The sequence below is a fragment of the Enhydra lutris genome, unplaced genomic scaffold (assembly GCF_002288905.1).
Source record: "Enhydra lutris kenyoni isolate GAN:26980312 unplaced genomic scaffold, ASM228890v2 scaffoldscaffold33, whole genome shotgun sequence".
Lineage (NCBI taxonomy): Eukaryota > Metazoa > Chordata > Mammalia > Carnivora > Mustelidae > Enhydra > Enhydra lutris.
The window spans coordinates 24,270,736-24,294,813 of NW_019154117.1; the positions used below are offsets into that span (position 1 = coordinate 24,270,736).

At 37.3% G+C, this 24,078-nt stretch overlaps 1 protein-coding gene across 2 annotated transcripts in view; it reads left to right on the forward strand.

The window, feature by feature from the left end:
* Positions 1 to 24,078, forward strand: part of LOC111153484 (N(alpha)-acetyltransferase 35, NatC auxiliary subunit) — a 91,452-nt gene that overhangs the window by 24,298 nt on the left and 43,076 nt on the right. For both annotated transcript variants that reach the window (XM_022512526.1, XM_022512527.1), the window contains exons 7-11: positions 10,753 to 10,819; positions 10,898 to 10,941; positions 12,118 to 12,168; positions 12,806 to 12,889; positions 13,802 to 13,916. In XM_022512526.1, the coding sequence (XP_022368234.1) occupies positions 10,753 to 10,819; positions 10,898 to 10,941; positions 12,118 to 12,168; positions 12,806 to 12,889; positions 13,802 to 13,916 (361 nt within the window). The remainder of the gene's footprint in view (positions 1 to 10,752; positions 10,820 to 10,897; positions 10,942 to 12,117; positions 12,169 to 12,805; positions 12,890 to 13,801; positions 13,917 to 24,078) is intronic.

Genomic DNA, 24,078 nt, shown 5'->3' on the forward strand with positions numbered 1-24,078 from the left:
CATTCACATATTAACCCCTCCTGTATCCCAATAGTAATCCAGTTTTGGTTAAGTCATTATTCAGTGTTGACCTTATAGTGATTGTATAAATACTAATGACAAATGAGCCCGAGTGGTATAAGCATACATTTCCTTTCTCATACAGATTTTTATTTTTCTTGGAGATGATAACTGCTTCTTTTTGGTTTGCTTAGTTTTCTGTGTACTTCTCCTTGATTCTTCCCTTTCGATTATTATAAAACACCATCAGATAGTCTATCAGTTTATGTATTTTTTTTTAATTCTTCTTAGCTCCTTTGTTCTCTAGCTTCAGGCTGGATCAGTTCTCTTCTAGGTCTACTGTATAGCTGTGATCCCTGGTTCTATTCTCCTGGGAATTCCATTTCCCTTTCAAAAAATTTTTTTGTTTGTTGTCTAGTTATCTGGATTTCATGCCTATATTCTTAGTTTATTACTTTGTGTGGTATAGTATTTCCAGTTCCATGGGGAGAGACAGGGTTGGAATTGGAATTGTGTTTTTGAGAACTTAGCTCTGTCTGAAAATGTCTTTCCTACCCTCACACTTGATTAAAAGTCTGGTTGTAATAGATTTTTAGGTTGGAAAATCATTTTTCTCAGAATTACTTAGGCATTACTCCACTAACTCTTAATTTTAGTGTTGCCATCCTGATCCTTTTATATGTGACCCATGTTTTCTCTTTGGAAGCTTTTAGGATTTTTCTTTCTAATGATTACACTTTAGATTTGGTCATTACAACCCTTTTCTGATCTCAGTTTGAAGTATCCTATTCTCAGACCACCACCTGTTTATATGTTGCCTATGTTCTGATTTCTGCAGTTCACCCTTACTTGGACTCTGGTTTATTATATCACTTTCTTATTGTCAGTACCCTTTTGACTGTCATTGACTTAAAATCCATCATCCTTCATGACAGTTACTCCCTTTCCTGTACTTGCAGCTCTCTTACTCTCATGCCTTATTGTACATCAATTCTGGTTGAGTCTAGCCCTCTATCTACCGTGCCTTTATACTTGCGCATCTCAGTATAACTAGAGAAAAATACATTTACACTGATTGGTCCTACTTTCAGTTCATCACCACTAACTTCAGATGGGCCATGAATGCTTCTTCCCTAGGTCATTCCCTCTCCCTCTTAGACTTCTAACACTTTTACCGTCCTCACTTGAAGCAAACCTACCTTCCTACTGCACTAAATAAGTGGAAGTAATCTCACCTATCTGCACAGGTGCCCTATGTTCTTTGGCCCTTTTATCTGTCTAGATGAATCTTTTATCCAAGGGTGATCTCTTCTGCTTGTGCATTGGATTCCATACCCTGTCTTATTAAAAAATATTCCTTTATCAATCCTCCCCTCTGTCCCTTACATCATGAATATGTCCCTCTACTGGATCATTCCCATCAACACATTAGCATGGCTTTTCTTCCTCAATCTTAAAAATACCGTTTCCTGGCATAACAGAACTTTAGCTTCTGCCCCCATATTATGCAGTTCTTTTCAGCAATAATCCTTAAGAGGTTTCCATTCTCTCTTAAATCCACTCCAGTCAGGCTTTGAATGGTGTTCCACCAAAACCTTATTGTCATGGTCATCTAAGACCTTAGTGTTGCTAAACCCATTGGTTAATATTTGGTCTTAAACTTTATTGGTCATCAGATTTTTGACATGGAGTCCATACTTGAAACAGATTATTTTCTTGACTTTTAAGATGTTCTTTTTCCCTGTTTTCCTGCCCCACTGGTGGTTCTTGTTTGTCATCTCATTCACTATTGTATCTCATTCTCTATTTTATCTCTATTGTCATCTCAATCTCTATTCTTAATCAATTGGATAGCCAACACTATCCAATAGATATAGAATGCAAGCCATATACATCATTTAAAATGTTCTAGTAGCCTATGGGTGAAATTTTTGTAACATTTTATTTAGCCCAATATATCTAAAATTTCAATATATAATCTTTTATAAAATATTAATGAGAGTTGCCAAAAAATGGAAAGAGCCCAGATGTCCACTGATGGATGGATGGATAAAGAAGATGTGATATATACATACATATACCTATGTGTATACACACACACACACGCACACACACACATACATACACATGGAATATTACTCAGCCATCAAAAAGAAGGAAATCTTGCTGTTTGCAGCGATGTGAATGGAACTGGAGTATATTATGCTGAGAGAAAGACAGAGAAAGACAAATAGCATATGATTTCACTCATATGTTGAACTTAAGAAACAAAATAGATGAACAAGGGGAGAGGAAAGGAAAAATAAAATAAGATAAAAACAGGCAAACCATAATAGACTCTTTTTTTTTTTTTTTTTTAAGATTTATTCATTTAGAGAGTGCATGCAAGCAGGGGGAGGGGAAGAGAGAGGGCAAGAAGCAGATGCCACACTGAGCACAGAACCCAATATGGGGCGTGATCTCAGGATCCCAAGATCGTGACCTGAGCTGAAATCAAGAGTCGGATGCTTAATTCACTGAGCCACCTAGGTGCCCCAAGAGATTCTTAACTATAGGCAACAAAGGGTTGCTGGAGAGGAAGTGGGTGTGGGTAATTGGGTACATGAAGTAGGGCACTTGATGTCATGAGCACTGGGTGTTATATGCAACTGATGAATCACTGAACTCTACCCTGAAACTAATAATACATTATATGTTAAGTAACTTTAATTTACATAAAAATTAATGAGATGTAAAATTACGGGGATTTTTGGTAACAAGTATTCTAAGTGTGGTATATATGTTACACTTAGAGCATATCTCAGTTTGAACTATCCACATTTCAGGTGCTCACTACTTAATTGGCTGTGCGATGGCCGAATGGGTCAGCATAGTTCTAAGCACTGGTGTGGCTCAGGCCCCATCTTTACACCTCTTCTCTGTTTCATTCCCCTGATGAGCTCATGCAGTTCCGTAGACTTAAATTCTGTCTCTGCTAGTGAATCCTAAGTTAGTATCCTCAGCTTAGACTTTATAGACTTCCCTAAATCTCAGACTCACGTGTGCTGCTGCCTATTCTACATTTTCCACCTGCCTATCTCAGACTTCACATTTCCAAAATGCAACTGCTGGTTTTCCCCTTCCCTCCGAACTTCCTCCTTCTGTAGTCTTCTCAGTCTCAGCAAATGGAGCTCTGTTCTTCTTGTTGTGCATAACAGAAACTTTGGAGTCATCCTTGACTCTTCTCTTTGTCTCATATCTCACATCTAAACCCTCAGGAAGTCCTGTGGACCAAAGTTTGGCAGTCAGCAGCTTGCTGGCCTACCCAGCCTGTTGCCTATGTTTTTTATGGCCCTGGAGCTAAGAATGTTTTTTATGTTTTTAAAAAAATTTTTTAAAGTTTTTTATTTAAGGTTATTTATTCATTTCAGAGAGAGCACGAGCACAAGCTGGGGTAATTGGGGCAGAGGGAGAGGGAGAAGCACACTCCCCACTGAGCAGGGAGCCTGACCCAGGGATCATGACCTGAGCCGAAGGTAGACACTTAACTGCCTGAGCCACCCAGACACCCCTGTTTTTTGTGTTTTAAATAGTTACATTTAATATGTAAGTACCTACATAATATCTCTATTTTATCTCTTGGCTTGCAAAATGTAAAATATGTATTATCTGGCTCTTTTTAAAAAAATGTCCTTGACTGATACTATCTGTTTATTTGTTTAATTAATTTATTTCTTTAATTAGTACCAGGCATTGCCCCAAGTGCTACTGGGTGAAATTCTGCACCTGTAATGATAGGATATATAGCTTTGCTGTGCAGGGTGAGGGTGGAAAGGACAGTAAGGGTGTGCTTCCTGGCTCTTATGCCTTTTCTCCTTTTTAGGGGAAAGTCCTACTTATCTTTAGACTTGGATCCCAGTCTCCTGACTTGTCCATACAGACTTCAGTTTTCTTCTCTGCCCTTCTTAACACATTCTTCTGTTATAACTGGTGCCTACACACTGGTTTGTATGAAACAGTCCTTCTTGGCACCATTTATCCTGGAATAGTTATTAATAGCATCCCCTTTTACTCTCAGTGGTATGCCAGTTTGAGTAATAATGGTATGGTCCACCCCTTCTGTCATTTTTTTGAACGTGGATGTGATGTTTGGAGGTAGATCCTGCTTCATTTTGTAAACATGTAAATCTAAGAACAGCCTCAGAGCTTAGGATGGTGAAGCAGAAAGGTTACTTATGATATTCCTGTTACTTGGCATGATAGAAGTAAGTATGCATCACTTAAGTCACTGTAGTCAGATTTTCCTCGTATTTGCAACCAAACATATTTTTAATACAAAAATAAGTAAATTATAAAAGTTCTGGTTTGCCTGGCAAAGAGTAAACATGTTTACACATTTGGTGTGTATTTCTCCAAGTATTTTCTGTAATATGTATACACATGTATTTTACTTAACATGGAATTATGTAAACTATTTGCAACTTTTTTCCATAGACAATAGGAAATAGATTTCTGTATATACCAATATGTTGTAGGTAGAGAGCTACCTCATTGTTTTTTATTGGCTGCATAGCATCATGTTAAGAGTACAGGTTTTGAGTAATTATTTCTGGCAAGAATTATTAAAGGATGCTAAAACTATTAAACAGAAGTATAACAAGCACAGGATTTGTACCTAGCCTCCAAGTATCTTCCCACAAGATATTAATTAAGGAAAATGATCCATTTACAGTGAAGAAACATGACAGATACCACCTTAGCTAAATGGCCAGACTTAATATCACCAATAACGGGACGATTCAACGTTGTGCTTCCAGATACAGTGCTCCATGAAAGAACAAAACATCACTTCTGTGGTATTCCTATTAAATACAACATAAATTGGATTTAATCTTAGAGAAACATAAGGCAATCCCATATTGAGGGATGTAGTTGTTAAAAAATAACTTCGGCCTGTACTATTCCAAAATGTCAGGACATGGAAGATAAGGACCAAGGAAGTGCTCCATATTAAAGAGACATGAATTCCCAAATTTGATCACTGAACCATGGTTACGTAAGAGAGTGATTTATGGTTTTGGGAAATCACACTGAAGTATTTAGAGGTAAGGGGACATCACAGTCTGTAACTTAGTCTCAAATGTTTAAGAAAAAGTATAGAGAATGATAATGCAAATGTGGTAAAATACTATCATTTGAAGAATATTGGGAAGAATATGGAACTTCTCTGTACTATTTTTGTATTCTGAAATTTTTTCAAAATAAAAATTTTAAAAACAGCCTTTGGGGATTGATAACACCTAAATGTGTGTTCTTTCTCTGTCACTTATATGCTTTGTGGTGTTTGGGAATTTAAGTTTCTATGTCTCAGTGTCCTCATTTATAAAATATAGTTTGTAATAGTCCTCACCTCAGAGCATTATTTTGAGAGTTAATGAAGTTATTCAAGTTATTTGAATAACTTGAAAGTTATTCAAGTAAAATGGCACATAGTACTTAATAATGTTAGCTGTTATTATCATTTGTATTCCATTGTATATATACAGTAAATTAGTGGACATTTAATTTGTTTGAAGTCTTAATCTGAATCATCTGTGGGCATGTTTTACTCTTACTTGTAGCTTTATTGTGTTACTCAGTATCTAGTCTATAGAAGGTACACAGGTTTGATTGAAAATCCGGTCATTTCAGGACCACCTGAAATCTTTATGCAAAGTACTTTATCTGTGAAATGAGTTTTTAAAGCAGTAATAACTTGTAACCAATATACATTGGTAATTGTTGTTTTAGAAGGGGTTCAAAAATTTTTACTTTATTAGAATATTACATTATTAGTACAGTAAAGATTAGGGTTTGGTTGGAATCACATTTAGTACTGGTATTGGGTATTCTACTACAGTTATGATTGTAAATGTTTTATTATTCCAGATTTCTTTGTGGGGCTGCATGTTTTAAATGCTGTGTTTTATAAAATACCCCTGATAACTTTCTGCAGTTATATCTTGGCAGTATTGTAAAGACATTGTAAATACAATAAAGAACATGGGGCTTTACCTCTCAGGATGTCTTCATCACCCTAATGGCTGTGATTGTATTTTGTCATTGTACCCCCGGGTACCTAGCCCATACCAGCCCACATTGTGTGGTCTGAAAGAAAATGGTTCAGAAATGAATAAGTGAGGAGAAAATTTTCCTTACTAGTCTATACCTCCAAATTCTTGATTTCAAAAATACAACCCTTTGATGGCTACCATTTACTTTTTGGTGGTACCACTTACTTTTTGGCTTTCTTACTCTGATTCACCATCTCCTCCTCTCCTCCAGTTCCATAGCGACTTCCAGTTCCCAGATGCTGTTCCTTTAGTTTTCTCTGTTAGTTCTGTTGTGTCCTCATTTCATGGTCCAGTGGTGAAATCATTCTTTCTCAAACACCCTTAATTCCCTTGCCCCTCTCATCTCATCATAATGTGTCACTTATATGGCAGAACCCCAACCATCTGTCTACTTGCTGCCTGCACCCAAACAGCAGACGGCTGCTAGAGAAAACCCACATCTGTGTGTCTATTCTCACTTTAATTTTAGGACTGCAAATCTCAGATGGGCATTTAGCACTAGAGACAGCCTTATCCTTCTGTGGTAAGCTTTCTTTAACAGCCTCTCAGTGACTTCTCCACATCTTTTACTTCTCAAAACCTCCATTGCCAATGCTCCTCTCTGTTAGCTTACATTGTACCTTAATGAAATTTTAGATGGAATCAGATGTGGGCCAAAGTACCCTATCTTCTCATAATCACATGTGTTAAACCGTGTTGGTACTCACATCGTCTGCCTTCTGTCTTATGACAATGCAAGTACCCTGACAATCTAAGATCAGCCTCTTGTGTAGATTCTCTCCCCTCTTGCCTGCTGCAATCATTAATCCTTCTTTGTATTGCATTATTAGTGTCTCCTTCCCTACTACATTATTCTTTTGGCATTTAATCATGCTTAAATATTCAGTTTAAAACAGCCCAGTTCCCTTGATCCCATGGCTCCTTACACTAGTGTCATTTCTCTGCTACCCTATGCAAAAAATGCCTTGAATTAATATTTATTTTTCTTATCTCTTCTCACTCTCTTATTAGACATTCTTTTGTATAGCTGCACAGAAGCTGGTCTTAACAAGGTCCTTAATAATACCCATCTTGCTAAATCCTTTGTTCTTACCTCTCGCTCTCTAACTACTGGTGTCATTAGACCCAAGTGACCTCTCTTTGAAAGAGTTCCTTTTCCTCATTTTCCTGGTACAGCTGTCTCTTGGTTTTCTTCCTCACTGGTTAGCCCATTTTTTGGGCTTGCTTCTCTAGATAGCTGGGTCTACTCCTGGGGTCTCCTGTACCTTCTGCTTCAGTGGATGTCCTCTAGTTCTGCACCTTTTAATGCCAGCTCTGTGCTGATGAAGCCCAAATTTATATCTCTAGTCCTGATTCCTCCCCTGACTTTCAGACTCACAGAAGTGCCTTCCTAAAATCTTCACTTGGATAACTAAAGAAATTATAAACTTAACTAAAATTGTTCTCCATTTCTGCCCTATCTCAATAAATTGTACCATTATATACCAGTTCCTCAGACCAAACACTTAAAAATGATCCTTGGTTGCACAACTTGCCTTATACCCCACATTCACTTCATTGGCACATCATGTTGGCGTTGCTTTTTCAATATATCTTGATTTCAACAACTTCTCTCATTTCCAGTTATAATCTCAATCCAGTTGCTTGCATTATTGGATGGTGTCCAGTAGCTGGTCTCCCTTGGTTTGACTTTGACTTTTGTCCTTGTTAAATCTACAGGGTTTTAAGAATGATCTTTTAATGGTAGCATCTGTTTATATAACTTATCTGCTTCAGTCCTCCAATGACTGAGATTAAGTTCTTATTACTGAGGTGACTATTTATTACACAGATCTGTGATATTCTATCGCATAAATGTTTTTCCTTAGACGCCTTATGAAAAGCAATGCATAGATAGGACTTAGTGAAGTGTTTTGTCTTCACAGTGTTGTCTTAATTTTTTAAAAATTAGTAACATTTAAAAATTGGAGGATTTTACATTAGATTTTTTTTGTACTGAATAACACTAGCCTTGCATTCATTACTCAACAGGATAAGTAGTGGCTGGCTTTCTTTACATGAAGTGTGTGTTTTTCAGCTTGCCATAGTCTGTCTCCTCCACCACTCCCCCAGGTATCTTGTAGTCAACTGATCTACTTAGGAAGATGACGAGGCACGGCTGTGCCGTACAGTAGGTCATCATTCACTTGACATATTATTTTTATTTTCTAAAGCATTTTACTTTTTATTTTTTAACATGGGGCTTAAACTCAGGAGCTGGAGAGCAAGGGTCGGTCACCCAACATACCAAACTCCGACAAATATTTTTTTAACAGTACTTTGTGCTGAGTATAATTCTAAGCCCTGGAGATAAAGCAGTGAATACAACAGAGCCTTGATGTCATTGATTTTGCATTCCTTGGGAGAGAGGGTCAGTGTGTCAGTAAACACATAATGTCAGGTGTTGTGTGAAGAAGAATGAAGCAGGGAGAGGGCATATAGATTGGTGAAGGGTGCTGTTTTAGAATGTACAGGGCAAACCTCCATATGAGAAATTGACATTGGAACAGAGGCTAGAATATAGGGAGGGATGAGGCTCTGGAAATCTTAGGAAGAAACTTTGTGGGGAGGGGTCAGCAAGTACAGAGGTCCTGAGAGGAGAATATTTTGATGTGTCCGAAGGATGACAAGAATCCTTGTGTAACAGCAGTGCAGTGAATGTGGAGAAGAATGGCAGGTGGAAGGAATTGAGGTTGGAGAGGGAGGCCAGATCTGCATGGTAATGGGTGGTGGGGATCTCAGTTCATGTGGGGTTTTGGATTTTCCTGTGAGCAGGGAAACAACTGAAAAGTTTTAAGTGGGAAGTGATGTGAAATGAGTTATTTTAAAACAACCCCTTTGGCTTCTGGCAGTGAATAAATTGTAGCAGGGACAAGTGTGGAAGGTGGGGCAACCTGTGTGGAAGAGCTGTAGAAGTGAAGGGGGGTGGTGACTTCACTAGATGGAGATAACTGTGAAAGGTGGGAGTTATGCTTAGATGAGACATTGAAGGTCGGACTTAATTTTTTTTTTTTAAGATTTATTTATTTATTTGACAGACAGAAATCACAAGGAGGCAGAGAGGCAGGCAGAGAGAGAGGAGGAAGCAGGCTCCCCGCTGAGCAGAGAGCCCGATGCGGGGCTCGATCCCAGGACCCTGGGATCATGACCCGAGCCGAAGGCAGAGGCTTTAACCCACTGAGACACCCAGGCGCCCCCTTAATGGGTTTTCTGATGGTTTGATACAAGGCGTGAGAAAATGAGAGGAGGGGTGGGTGGGTCACTTGGTTAAGTGTCCAACTCGATTTGGGGTGAGGTCATGATCTCAGGGTCTTAAGATTAAGCCCTGCATCGGGCTCCACACTAGGCATGGAGTTTGCTTGAAATTCTCTTTTCCTTCTCCCTGCTCGCTAGCAACATTGTAAACACTGGGAGAGTTCCTTTTTAGACATGTAAAACCTGAGAATCCTGTTTGGCAACCAAGTAGGGATAGAGTATAAACTCTACCTAGAGGATAAGCTTATAGCTCTGTAATACAATCTGAGATTTTTAAAAGACCCAATCCTTTAGTCCTATACCACTAACAACAGTTCTTTGAACTCAGAGACATTGTTGTTTTTTTTCCCCCCTCTGTCTGTTCATAACATACAGTACATGATATGGATTGTGTACTCAGTTATGTTTTTGTTAAGAATCCACAGAAATGTTGCCATAGCTCTGGCTACTGCTGCAAATGCCTGTTATTCCAGTATATTAGGCTTCTATGTACATATTTTAAAAGATTTTGTTTATTTGACAGGTAGAGATCACAAGTAGGCAGAGAGGCAGGCAGAGAAAGAGGGGGAAGCAGGCTCCCTGCTGAGCAGAGAGCCTGATGCCAGGACCCTGAGATCATGACCTGAGCTGAAGGCAGAGGCTTAACCCACTGAGCCACCCAGGCGCCCCTTCTATATACATTTTTATAAGAATTATAATTCATCAGAAACATTCTTTTAGTAGAGCTGGTAACTTAATTGAATCAGCCAAATGATATTAAATTCAGTTTTTAAGGTGAGTCTAGCGAACTACTGAATTTGTTAATGTCTCAGTAGTATTTTAAATGACTGAGGGTGGGAATCCTTGTATATATGAATGATTTTTTCTTTACATTGAGGCTGAAGTGGAAATATGCTTTTGCTATCTCTTTGAGTAATTCTGTTTGAGAAGACTTCACTTTTGTGGCCTAACAGTGTGTAAACAAGCATTTGATAATTTTTGAAGTAAGTCTTCTATAAATCTTGCAAACTTATCATCATGTGGTAATTACTGTGTATTTACTGTTCACTTGTGAACACAAGAATACTTTGTAAATGCGAATTACTACTTTCCGGTATTAACATTAACCTTATTTTGCATATGAACATACTAAATGCAAGTGTATTTAAATAGTCTAAGGGCAAACAATTAAAGGTGGAGGTAGCATTAGAATATGGTGTTTTAAGGATACGCAGTAGGGAAAGTACGGGTGTATGATAGCACTATTTAGACAAGCAGGATGACATTTCATTACTGTGTTCAGACTAGCAAATAGTGATTTTGCAAGAGGAATGTAATGAAAGGTTTTGCTTCTACTCAAGGGCCTAATTATTCCTTTCCCATACAGGAAGATTTTCAATCAATGACTTATGGATTTAAAATGGCTAACAGTGTGACAGACCTTCGAGTCACAGGTAAAACATTTATAAGATGATATACAAGTTTTGTATTTGTATTTGTTTCCTGTTTAAACTCATTGTCTCTCTTTCTAGGCATGCTAAAAGATGTGGAGGATGACATGCAAAGAAGAGTAAAGGTAGATTTCTTTTCTCTTTGCTTTGGTATAGGATTTTCACATTCCTCTAAATGTCATTAACTTTAGCTAATTACAAACAGCTAGTGTAGGGAGGGCCACCAACTTGCTTTATATATGCTCTGCCTTTTTTGCAATTAACTTGAAAACAGCTACAGCAGTTGTTTCTGGTGAATTAATGTCCCTTTCAAGTACTGAAAATTTAACCTTGAAGATTTTTCAGTATTTTTGCCAGTGTTTTAGAATTATAGTATGCTCCTTTAAGAATAGCAATAATCTGGAATTTTAAGTTCCTCAAAGGTAAGGACGATCTTCTTCAACAGCTATTACAAAGTCTGCAACACAGTAGACGACCTCAGTATCCCAGATCTGGTGAAAGACTTCTATGAATGAAGTCCTTCAGCCAGATGGCGCTAACAGTTTGGTTCTCACAGAGATTTTTTAAAAAGGGAAGAAGTTATATTTCTGCCGTTCTTCTGTGCTTGGATAACACAACATGGTTGTCAAAGCAGTTTTATATTATTGCCTTAGCTGATATTTATAATTAAGCAGTGAATTAGGCAATAAAATGTACTCAGTGCCCTAGATTTAGGTGAGGAAAATACAGCTTAAAAGAGTTAAGTAAACTGAGTGTACTGAAGGGCATGCCACTAGGAACGGCAGCGCAGGGCTAGAACCCAGGTCTTCTGCTGTATCTTGTTGTAGTAACTGCCCTACAGTTGTCAGAATAGTCAGTCATATTGTTACTCATGCAAGAAGTTTTGTATATTAGTATAGAACAATCTGTATTTACAGTGTGACTTTATGATGTGATTTGTGTAAAGGTTACTATTTTTTTCTAACGGTTAGTTTTGAGAGCTTTGAGACTTTCAATTAATACATCCTTTTTAAAAAAGAAAGCAGTACCATGTGCCATGTACTTATCTTATTTCATTGTTTTGCTTTTGCTGTTTTTAATCCCTTTTCTTCTGTTTGATCCTAATAATTTCTATCAAAATGGACTTTTTATATATAGTATTAATAGGAAAATAAATACTAGATACAACTTTCTTCTTCCAAATATATTTCTTAAAAATGGATTCCTATGTACTCAAAAAATAGATTTAGCACTTTGTATATTTATAAGCTAATATTTTACAAGTTTGTGTTTATTTTAATTCACGTTTTTTAAAATTTTAGAGTACTCGAAGTCGACAAGGAGAAGAAAGAGATCCAGAAGTTGAACTAGAAGTAATTGAACTTATTTTCTGGTAGATAATATCAGAGAAGTCTACCTCTTAATGTTGTAGTTTTATGAACTGCGTTATAATTTATGGAAGCCCTTTTTAAGGTATTTCTTTAAAAGTTGGACATTGCAAGGGATTTTATTTCCCTTGTATTTGTTTTGATAGAATAATAATACTTGATTTCAAAACTCTTCAATATTCCTGTGAGGTAGGAAGAAAAATTATTTTTTACAGATGGTATATCAAAACGTGGCAAAACTCAAGAGCTTGGACAATATGAAAAGTACTAATCCTTTGTCGAGAGCCTTAATTTTCTGACTCTGCTTAAAGCATCTTTTCATCAATTCTGTTTAAAATGCTAATTAAATTAGTTTTTGAGATGATAGTCTAACTTCTTACTTAAGAAAAAATCCATCCCATTGATATAGGAGCTTTACTTTATATTTCTATTTCGGTAGAACAGGCTTTGTTTTATTTTCTGCAGCTCAATTTTCAGGCATTTAAAAGACTGTAAGTGAAGGTGTTTGTAATATAGTAAGTTATTAACATTGAAATTTAGGACTTAAAATACTATATTTTAAAATGAAATTCCTTTGACAGACTTTGCATCTTTTAACTTTTAGTCCTTTCTTATTTTTTAGCACCAACAGTGTTTAGCCGTATTCAGCAGAGTGAAATTCACTCGAGTGTTACTGACAGTGCTTATAGCCTTTACTAAGAAAGAGGTAAGAGCATTTAATCTATTTCAGTGGGCTTTTGGTGGGGGGCAGGACGTAGTGTGTTATTGAACTAGTTCTGAGACTTTTCTAGTGAAATGCCTCCAATCACACATATACAGCATTCAGCATTTGGTATATTTTATGTGTATTATATTAGAGATATTTAGAGTTATTAGAGATATTTATGTATATTAGAGGTATTAGATAATTTCTCAGAAAGTCACATGAATTTACATTCTGCTCCATAACATAACTGTGTCTGTTGTTGAAATAGAAAAATATTTTATATTACTTACTAGTGGTATAATAATAGAAACTGAATTTGCTTGTATGTAGTCCTGTTTTGTGGATTGAAAAGGAGAAAGCAAAAATGGGAATTTTAGGTAGACCTCTTCTTTCATTCAGTTCAATAACTAACTGTTGGATTTGTGTAGAACCAAAAAGCCCTAGATGGTAAATATTTTCTCTTCATGTGTATTTGCATTAATTTAAGTCAATTACAGACTAATTTGTGGATAATTAGAAAGTGGTGAGTAGAAATCCAACCTCTACCATTGATCTAACTTCTAAGTCTCTTTTTTCCTGTGTGTTTTTTTTTTATTTTCACATTTATGAATGGCACAGTACAAATGTTGAAATTTTCCAGTTGACTGCAACTCAGCTTTTAAACTATAAGATGAACAGAACAAGCTAGAAATGTTTCCTATCATTTTTTAACGGCTCTTACAAGAACAGAAATGGATTAAAAAAAAAATTCTATCCTAACAGGATCTGAGCATCTTGTATTAAGTGAATAGGTTGTGAAAACCGATGTCATTATGATATTTAATTTCATTATTGTTTATAGGATTTTCCTATTTAATGTATATCTTTCAGTGAAAGAATATGTAAGAATGTTTTTGGTGATTTGTTTGCTAGACCAGTGCTGTTGCAGAAGCTCAAAAATTGATGGTTCAAGCAGCAGATCTTCTTTCTGCCATTCATAATTCATTGCATCATGGCATCCAGGCTCAGAATGATACTACAAAAGGAGGTAATTGTCTGTTTTTACTTCTACTCTTTTTCCTTACCCATCCAGATTATATAGAGTTTGGTTTGTTCTAAATTCATGTGTCAATCCATCTGTTTGGACCTTGGAATGTTTTACTCCATAAACTTATATAGTGTTTATGCTTTCTTTTAAAGATATTATAGACCAAAAATTGTACTATAAAACTTGACCGTTTCCTGTATCTTACTGTTTAGGCTCTGAATATTTACTGTCAAGTGATCATTCTGTGATGTCAGCAGTACATTCTTTTTTAATCACCTCTCTCCTTTACTCCTTTGAGAGATCATCACCTCAATTACACAATATTCCCTGAATACTGGGGCTGTACCCTCTGTGGTCTCCTTGCACTCATACCTCTTATTACAGAATTTTTTAGTACATCATATTATAGTTGTTTTACCTGTTTGTTTTTCCGTGACAATATTTTAGGCCAGAAACTGTCTTATTTGTGTATCTCTATGGTGCTTAGCACATTGTTGACGGTAGATTTTATTCATGAAATTTTTTTTTAAGATTTTATTTATTTGACAGAGAGAGAGTGTGATCACAAGTAGGCATAGAGGCTGGCAGAGAGAGAGGAGGAAGCAGGCTCCCCGCCGAGCAGAGAGCCTGATGTGGGGCTTGATCCCAGGACCCTGAGATCATGACCTGAGCTGAAGGCAGAGGCTTTAACCCACTGAGCCACCCAGGTGCCCCTCATGAAATATTTCTTAAAACAAAAGGAATAATGTATGTTTGTTGTATAAGTTGCTGAGTTAACATATTATTTATTTTTCTTTTTAAAGATTTTATTTGAGTTAGAGCACAAATTGGGGGAGGGGCAGAGAGAGAGGGAGAAGCAGGCTTTCCACTGACCAGGGCACCTGACACAGGGCTCGATCCCAGGATCCTGGGATCATGACCTGAGCCAAAGGCAGACACTTAACTGACTAAGCCACCCAGGCATCCCCTGAGTTAACATTTTAACTCATATGTAACAATTGTGATTCTTAAAACTCATTATAATGAGGTATTTATATTCTCTAAATTGTACACTTTTAATAGATGAATTGAATGTTAATCATATCTCAGAGTTGTGATTAAAAGAAGATGGAACAGTGTTTTCAGAATTTGGGTCGGGGGATGGTTTGCAATCTTGAATCCTAGTTTCAAACTATCATTTAATTGTGAAGAAAGATAATTGTAGGTAAAGTCTCAAAATTAATCTCCCAAAGCTTTTAAAGATATTACTGGTATATATGCTCCATTAAAACAAGGTACTAAGGGGATTCTGGGGAAGATGGCAGAGTAGGAGGATCCTAGGCTCACCTCATTTCACAGATAACTTTATAATACCCACATCAGTGTAAATAACCAAGAAAATGACGTGAAGACTGGCAGAACAGACTCTCCATAGCTAAATATAGAGAAGCGACCACATGGAAGAGGGTAGGAAGGGCAGAGACATGGTCAGAAGCTAAACGGACCCTTGGGGCTATCTGCAGGGGTGAGGAACACCAAGGATACAGAGAGGGGAGAGAAGCAGACCCCACATGGAGGCATGAGGGACCTATGCAGGAAAGATGAATCCCCATAACATTTGGCTTTGAAAACCAGAAAGGTTTAGCTTATTGCATTCTTAAAATCAGTGGGTCTTAACACCCAGAACTTTGAAAGTCATTAGGTTTAGCGCTGAGCTAGAGGGCAATAGGAAACTGAGTCCCTGTCTTTCAAGAGGCAACATAACAACCCTGCTCGGATATAGCATAGAAGCAGCAGTTGTAAAATTTATTTGCTTTGGGGGGGGTGATTTCTAATCTTGAATTAGAAGCAGAACAAAATTTATTTGCTGGACTCAGAAGTGTGCTGCAGGGGCAGGGATCTGTAAGAGACTTTTCTAAAAGCAAAAGAGCTGCTAGGTGCCATTTTCCCGGCCTACCCAGCTGGAAACAGACACCTGTGGGAACCAGTGCTGCACGCCTCTTCATCTGGCTTACTAACAGCATATCCCAACCCCATGCTCTTCAGACCTGCCCCCTCCAACACAACCATTGCAGGAGTTTTCCCAAAGCCTCTCTATTACCATACCACAGCAGACTGTCACAAACCTTGCTAACTCTGTGTGCCCCTACTTGTATTCACTTGCAGACCCACCCCCGCTAACACATTCTCAATTGGAGTCCATCCAAAGTGGCACTGCAAGCATGGCAGTGTGCAGTCATCCCCAACAAGGATCAGGGCCCCGCAAAGTGACTCTTATCCTGGGGAGAGGGCAAGAAACCACACCCTGATCCAACTGCAGCCCCACAGTGGGTTGGGGGCACACATAGGGTCTGACTACAGGTGCTACCCACCAACAAAATGCTCAGGGGATGACACAGGGAAAGTGGCCTGCAGTATTTTGTGACCATGGCTCTGGCAAATGCCTAGTCTGACCCAGCTCCAGCCCAAGGCAGCACCGGACTGTCCCACAAATAACAAAGGACCAAACTTTGCCCACAGAAGGCAAAGAGAGCCATTGCAGATGACTGGACTAAAGGCAAACATGGCTCAATCACAGCAGTAGGGTGCACATAACACACATAGGAGATAACCCTAAAGTACCAGGTTCTGGTGAATGGGAGACATTGTATTATAGGTCACCACAGAGCCTCTTCTTAATGAGGTCACTACTTTTTTAAAGATTTATTATTTATTTTGGGGGATGGACTGGGGAGAGAGAACCTTTACAGACTCTGCACTGAGGTGGAGCCCACTCAGGGCTCAGTCTCACGTCTCTGAGATTATAGCTTGAGATGAAACCAAGAGTTGGACACCCAACTGACTGTGCCCCTCAGGCATCCCTTATAAGGCACAAAAGCTATAAAATCAGTATATCTTTAGAAATTAGTCAAGGGTTTCACCAAATAAAAGGATGTAAAGTAGGACACTACATATCTAAAATGGGGAGAGGAGTAAAAGTTTAGTGCTTTTAGAATGGCTTCAAACTTAAGCAACCATCAAATTAACATGGACTGCTACATATATAAGTTGTTATATGTAAACCTAATGGTAACCACAAATCAAAAACCAGTAATAGATATGCAAAAAATAAAGAGAAAGGAACCCAAATATATCAAACTATTCCAAGAAATAATAGAGGAAAGAAAGCTTCACCAAAGAAAGCCAACAAACCATCAGAGATGAAAGCAAGATAATAGAATTACAAAACCAACCATAAAGCAAGTAACAAAATAGGAGTAAGTATATACCCATCAATGATTACTTTGAATGTAAATGGACTAAATGGACCAATCAGAAGATATAGGATGGTGGAATGGATTAAAAAAAAAACAAGATCCAGCTATATGCTGTCTACAAGAGACTCGTTTCAGACCTAAAGGGACCGGACACATGCAGACTGAAAGTGAAGAGATAGAAAAATACTTATCAAAATGGAAGTGAAAAGAAAGCCAGTGTATAGCAGTACTTAAATGAAACAAAAGCAACTTTTAAAAAAAATACTGCAACAAGAGCCAAAGAAGGATACTACATAATCATGTAAGGAACAATACAACAAGAAGAGACAACGATTGTAAATATTTATGCACCCAGTGGGAGCACCCGAAAACATAAAGCAGCTATTAACAAACATACAGGAAGCAATCAATAGTACTGTAATAATAGGGGACTTTAACACCTCACTTACATCAGTGGATAGATCATCCAAACAGAAAATCAACAAGAAAACAGGTTTTGAATGACACTTTGGATCACATGGATCTAACAGATATATTTGGAACATTCCTAAATAAGCAGAATGTACATCCTTTCCTCCCCTTTTTTTTCTTTTTTAAAAGATTTTATTTATTTGAGAGAGAGAGAATGAGTGAGCAGGGAGGAGAGGGATGGGGAGAGGGAGAAGCAGGCTACTGGATGAGCAGGGAATCTGACATGGGCTGGATCCCAGGACCCTGAGATCATGACCTGAGCCAAAAGGTAGATGCTTAGCCTACTGAGCCACTGAGGCACCCCAGAATGCACATTCTCTTCAAGTGCACATGGAACATTCTCCAGAATAGATCACGTTAGGCCATGAAAAAAAATCTCAACAAATTCAGAAAGATCAAAGTCACATACCATGCATCTTTTCCAACCACAATGCTATGAAACTAGAAATCACAAGGAAAAAATCTGGAAAGAACACAAATACAAAAAGTTAAGTAACAGCCTACTAAACAATGACTAGATCAGCCAAGAAATCAAAGAGAAATTAAAAAACACATGTAGAAAAGTGAAAATGAAAAAAAATAGTCCAGAATCTTTTGGATGCTACAGAAGTAGTTTTTTAAGAGAGAAGTTTATAGCAATACAGCCCTACCTCAAGAAGCAAGAAAAATCTCAACCCAACCTTACACCTACAGGAGTTGAAACAAACAAAACCCCAAAATAGTAGAAGAAAGGAAAAATAAAGGTTAAAACAGAAATACATGAAATAGAAACTTTAAAAAAATGATAAAGAATGTAGGAGCTGGGTCTTAGAAAAGGTCAACAAAATTGATACACCATTAGCCAGACTCATCAAAAAAGAGAAGGGACTCTCAAAATCAGAAATGAAAGAGGAGAAATAATACCACAGAAATAGAAAGGATTATAAGAGAATTATATAAAATTATATGCCAAAATATTGGGACAATCTAGAAGAACTGGATACATTCTAGAAACATACAAGCTACCAAAACTGAAGCAGAAAGAAATAGAATATTTGAACAGATCAGTTACCAGCAGTGAAACTGAATCAGTAATCAAAATGTTCCCAACAAAGAAAAGTCCAGGACCAGACGGCTTCACTGGTAAATTCTATCAAATATTTAAATAAGAGTTAATACCTATCTTTTCAAACTATTCTAAAAAAACAAAAGAGGAAGGAAAACTTCCGAACTCATTCTATGAGGTCAGCATTACCCTGATACCAAAACCAGATAAACATACTACAAAAAAAGAGAATTACAGGCCAATATCCCTGATGCAGCATAGATGGAGAAATCCTCAACAAAGTATTAGCAAACTGCATTCAACAATACATCCAAAAAAAAAAAAAATTCACCATGATTGAATGGAATTTATTCCTATGCTGAAAGGATGATTCAGGATTCCCAAATCAGTCAGTCTGCTGTATTACATCAATAAGAGAATGGAAAAAAACTATAAGATAATTTTAGTAGATGCAGAAAAAGCATTTGACAAAGTACAACATCCATTTCATTATAGAAACCCTCAAAAAAGTAGGTATAGAGGGAACATATCTCAATATAATGAAGGCCAGGTCTGAAAAATGCATAGCCAACATACTCAATGGTGAAAAATTAAGTGTTTTCCCTTAAGATCAAGAGCAAAACAATGATGTCCACTCTCACCACTTTTATTCAACATAATACTGGAAGTCATAGGCACAAGCAATCAGACAGGAAAAAAAAAAGATTTATTTCTTCCTTGATAAGGAAGAATCTACACTACCTGTAGATGGAATGATACTATATGTAGAAAACCCTGAAGACTCAACCAAAAAACTGCTAGAACTGATATATGAATTCAGTAAGGTGAAGGGTACAAAATCAATATACAGAAATCTGTTGCATTTCTATACACTAATAATGAAGTAGCAGTAAAAGAAATTAAAACTACTCCATTTACAGTTGCACCAAAAATACCACCTAGGGATAAACTTAACCAAGGAGGGGACAGACATATATTTTGAAAACTATATAAAACATTGATTAAAGAAATTGAAGATGACACAAAGTGAAAAGATATTCCATGCTTAGGGATTAGGAGAACAAATATTAAAATGGACCCATAATACCCAAATCAGTCTGTTGATTTAACATAATCCCTATCAAAATACTAACAGCATTTTTCACAGAGCAAGAAAAGAAATCGTAAAATTAATTAATTCGGTATTAACTCTTCTTTAAAAATCCTAAAATTTGGTTGGAACCACAGAAGTCCCTGAATAACCAAAGCAGTCTTGAAAAAGAAAAAAATTGGAGGTATCAGAATGCTAGATTTCAAGGTATACTACAAAGCTATAGCGATCAAAGCAGTATGATACTGACACAAAAATAGACACATAGATTAGTGGGACAAAATGGAGAGCCCAGAAATAAACTCAACCATTATGTGGCAAATTAATCCTTGAGCAAGGAAGCAATAATATGCAGTGGGAAAAGTCTCTTCAACAGATGGTGTTGGGAAAAGTGGATAGCTACATATAAAAGAATGATTCTAGACCACTTTGTTACATCATAAACAAAAATAAATTCAGAATGGGTTAATGAATTAGCCATGAGACCTGAAACCATAAAAATCCTAGAAGAGAATTCAGGTAGTAATTTCTTTGACATCAACTGTAGCAACATTTTTGTGACTAGGTCCCCTGAGGCAAGGGAAACAAAAGCAAAAATAAACTATTGAGACTACATCAAAATTAAAAGTTTCTGCACAGGAAGGGAAACAATTATCAAAATAAAAAAAGACAACTTAATGGGAGAAGGTATTTGCAAATGATGTATCTGATAAGGAGTTAGTATCCAAAATATATAAAGAACATATATAGTTCATCTAAAATAATAATAATCCAATTTAAAATGGGCAGGAAATACGAACAGACATTTCTCCAAAGAAGACATCCGGATGGCCAGCACGCACTTGAAAAGATGCTCAGTGTCACTCATCATCAGGGAAATGCAAATCAAAACCCCAGTGAGATGTCACCTCACACCTGTCAGAATGGCTAACATCAAAAACACATGAGACAACAAGTGTTGGTGAGGATGTGGAGAAAAAGGAACTCTTGCATGCTACTTGTTGGAATGCAGACTGGCACAGGCACTGTGGAAAGCAGTATGGCAGTTCTTCAAAAAAATTAAAGAATAAGAGTTATCATATGACATAGTAATTCCACTACTGGGTATTTATCTAAAGAAGAGGAACACTAATTCAAAAAGATATATGCACCCCTGTGTTTATTGCGGCATTATTTACAGTAGCCAAAGTAGGGAAGCAGCCCATGCCTATTGATAGATGGAGTGGCTGAAGAAGATGCAGTTTTATACACACACAGATACACACTGGAATATTACTTAGCAATAGAAAGGAATGGGCCCTTGCTATTTGCAATGACATGGATGGATCAAGGGTATAATGCTAAGTGAAGTCAGTTGGTTGGGATAGACAAATACCATATGATTTCACTCAAATGTGGAATTGCTTATTTTTTTTTTTTTTAAGATTTTACTTATTTATTTGACAGAGATCACAAGTAGGCAGAGAGACAGGTTGGCGGGGGGGAGCAGGCTCTCCGCTCAGCAGAGAGCCCGATGCGGGGTCGATCCCAGGACCCTGGGATCATGACCTGAGCTGAAGGCAGAGGCTTTAACCCACTGAGCCACCCAGGTGCCCCGTGGAATTGCTTTTTAAAGACTTTATTTATTAGAGAGGGAGAGCGAGAGAGTGAGTAGCAGGAAGAGCAGAGGGAGAGGGACAAGCAGACTCTGTGCTGAGCACAGAGCCTGACATGGGACTTGATCTCACCACTCTGAGATCATGACCTAAGTTGAAATCAGGAGTTGGACACTTAACCAACTGAGCCACCCAGATACCCCTGTAATGTGGAGTTTAAAAAGAAATAAAAAAAGGAAAAAAGAGACAAACGAAAATCAGACTTTTAAGTATAGAGAACAAACCTGTGGTTACCAGGTTACCACCTGTGGTGGGGGGAAATGGGTGAAATAGATGAAGGGGTTTAAGAATACATTTGTCATTAGCACTGAGTAATGTATCAAATTGTTGAATCCCTATTGTACATCTGAAACTAATATAATGCTGCATGTTAATTTTACTGGAATTAAAAAAAAAAACAAGCTTAATCAAGAAAAAGGAAAGCAAGGAATTTGGGGAATATGGGAATCCAGCATGAAAGAATAATGAAGAAAATCCCCAAGGTAATTATGCACTGAGTTTACCAGATAGTAACTCAACACTGTACTTGAAGGGCAAGCCCAGCTTGGAGAAGGTCATAGACTTTAGGGAAAAGTCTTGAAGTAGATATAAGACTTGTTGTCACCAGTAAAATTAATACGGTAGCTATTGTGTTTTATGTAGTAAGAGGTTTAGAGGATTGGCAAAGGATTTGGGGTTGAATTGTAAGACAGTGATTAATTTCAGAATAAATCAAGAAGTTATTTCCATGTTTGCAAAGTTTTCCATGGTCCAGATAAGAATATCATTTATGTAATGGTGCACATGCCTGAATATTGATCATAATAAAATTGTGATTTAGCTGTATTAGAGACTAGGAGCCAGAAGTGTATGTATGCATATAATTTATACATACTTATAGTATATATACATATCTCTGGCGTCTTGAAGGAGTAAATCAGAGATAATGTGTAAAACTGAAAAAGTATGAAGTAGCACTGTAAGCTTGTTATTTGTTGACAGGGTGGCAAATTCCAAAAGAAATAGTTAAGAGGAAATGGAAGAGGTACCTCATTTGGTAATATGGTAGCTTTAACCTCCTGAGGACTGAGCTTGCTGCTGAAACAGAAATTTTGCTTCCTCAATCCAGTTGATTTTTTTTTCAGTGGGTAGTATACAAGAGAAGTAGGAGCTGACTTTATTTTAAAATCACAACCCATTAGAAAGGCCTATCCCGTGAGGTACTTGTGCCAGAAACTTGAGTTGTTTACTTTTTTTAAAATTGAGATGCAGTTGTTGTATAACATTAGTTCTAGTGGTATATCATAATGATTCAAAATTTATATTACTCTTTTATTTAAAGGGTTTTTTTTTCCTTAAACCCATATGTGAGGGTTTTTTTTTTTTCCTTCAAAAAATCCACAAGATTGTGGATGTCTTTAGATGGTAAAGATGTCTTTGCTGCTTTTCCTCTATATAACCAACTGAAAACTGTAAAGAACATGCGAAACAGAATCCTCTCAACTTTTAAAAAGAAATAGAAAACCCTTATATACAAACAAAAGTAGAATGGCCAAAAAACAGAAGAGCTGCTAAACACAGTAGGAGTCTCCCAGATGACGGAGACATTAAGAATGGATTCTAAGATTTCTTGGCATAAACATAAATGGACCAGCAAAGCACATTTTTCAAAGTGGTTTGTGTAATCTGAAGGACAAAACCAAGGATTCTTTTGGAATAATAAGTAAAAGTGGGGTATTCAAGTTGGCTGTGGGAACCTGTCTAATATTCAGGAGATACAAAGGAGGTAAGGGCTCCAACAGAGGCCATGCAAATGCACTATAGATGTTACTCCTGCAAGATAGGATACTAATTATCAGTCTAGCAACTGGTAATCTTTGTTTAGTAAAGGAGATAGAAAAGTAGGAATTTCTTTTGCTTGCTCACACATGCACATCATATGGAGCTTAAGTGCAAGTCAGTGAGGCTTCCTGTTAGTCTAGAATACTCTTCTAACATCTCAGCCATATAATCGACTCAGGAAGCACTCACTACATGATGTAATATTTAAAAAGCAACAGTACAAGGACACCTGGGTGGCTCAGTTGTTAAGCTGCTGCCTTCGGCTCGGGTCGTGATCCTAGGGTCCTGGGATCGAGTCCCACATCTGGCTCCTGGCTCAGCAGAGAGCTTGCTTCTCCCTCCCACTCTGCCTGCTGTTCTCCCTGCTTGTACTCTCCCTCTCTGTTAAATGAATAAATAAAACCTTAAAAAAAATTTCTTAAAAAAAGCAACAGTACAGTATTTATACAAAATATTCCAGAAAATTAATAAGCAGGCAAGAAAAAAGGCAGGTGAGAAACATAGACCACAACATTTTTTATGCACAGTCTCAATGAATTTATTAAAAAATTAAGGAACTTCTATAAAACAAGATCACAAAGCAGAAATATTATGAGTGAAGTAAGAAGTAATAAAAAAGTACAAGGGAGCAGGCAGAGTTCAGGTAAGGAGAAGAGAAAAATCCTGAGTGAAGACCTCACTGAAAATAGTAAAAAGTATGCAATGCATTGCTGAAAAGTTGTAAAGGACATGGAGATCAGGACTGAGTTAAAAACTAAGCAAAATGGGGGTGTCTGGGTGTCTCAGTGGGTTAAGCCTCTGCCTTCAGCTCAGGTCGTGATCCCAGGGTCCTGGGATTGAGCCC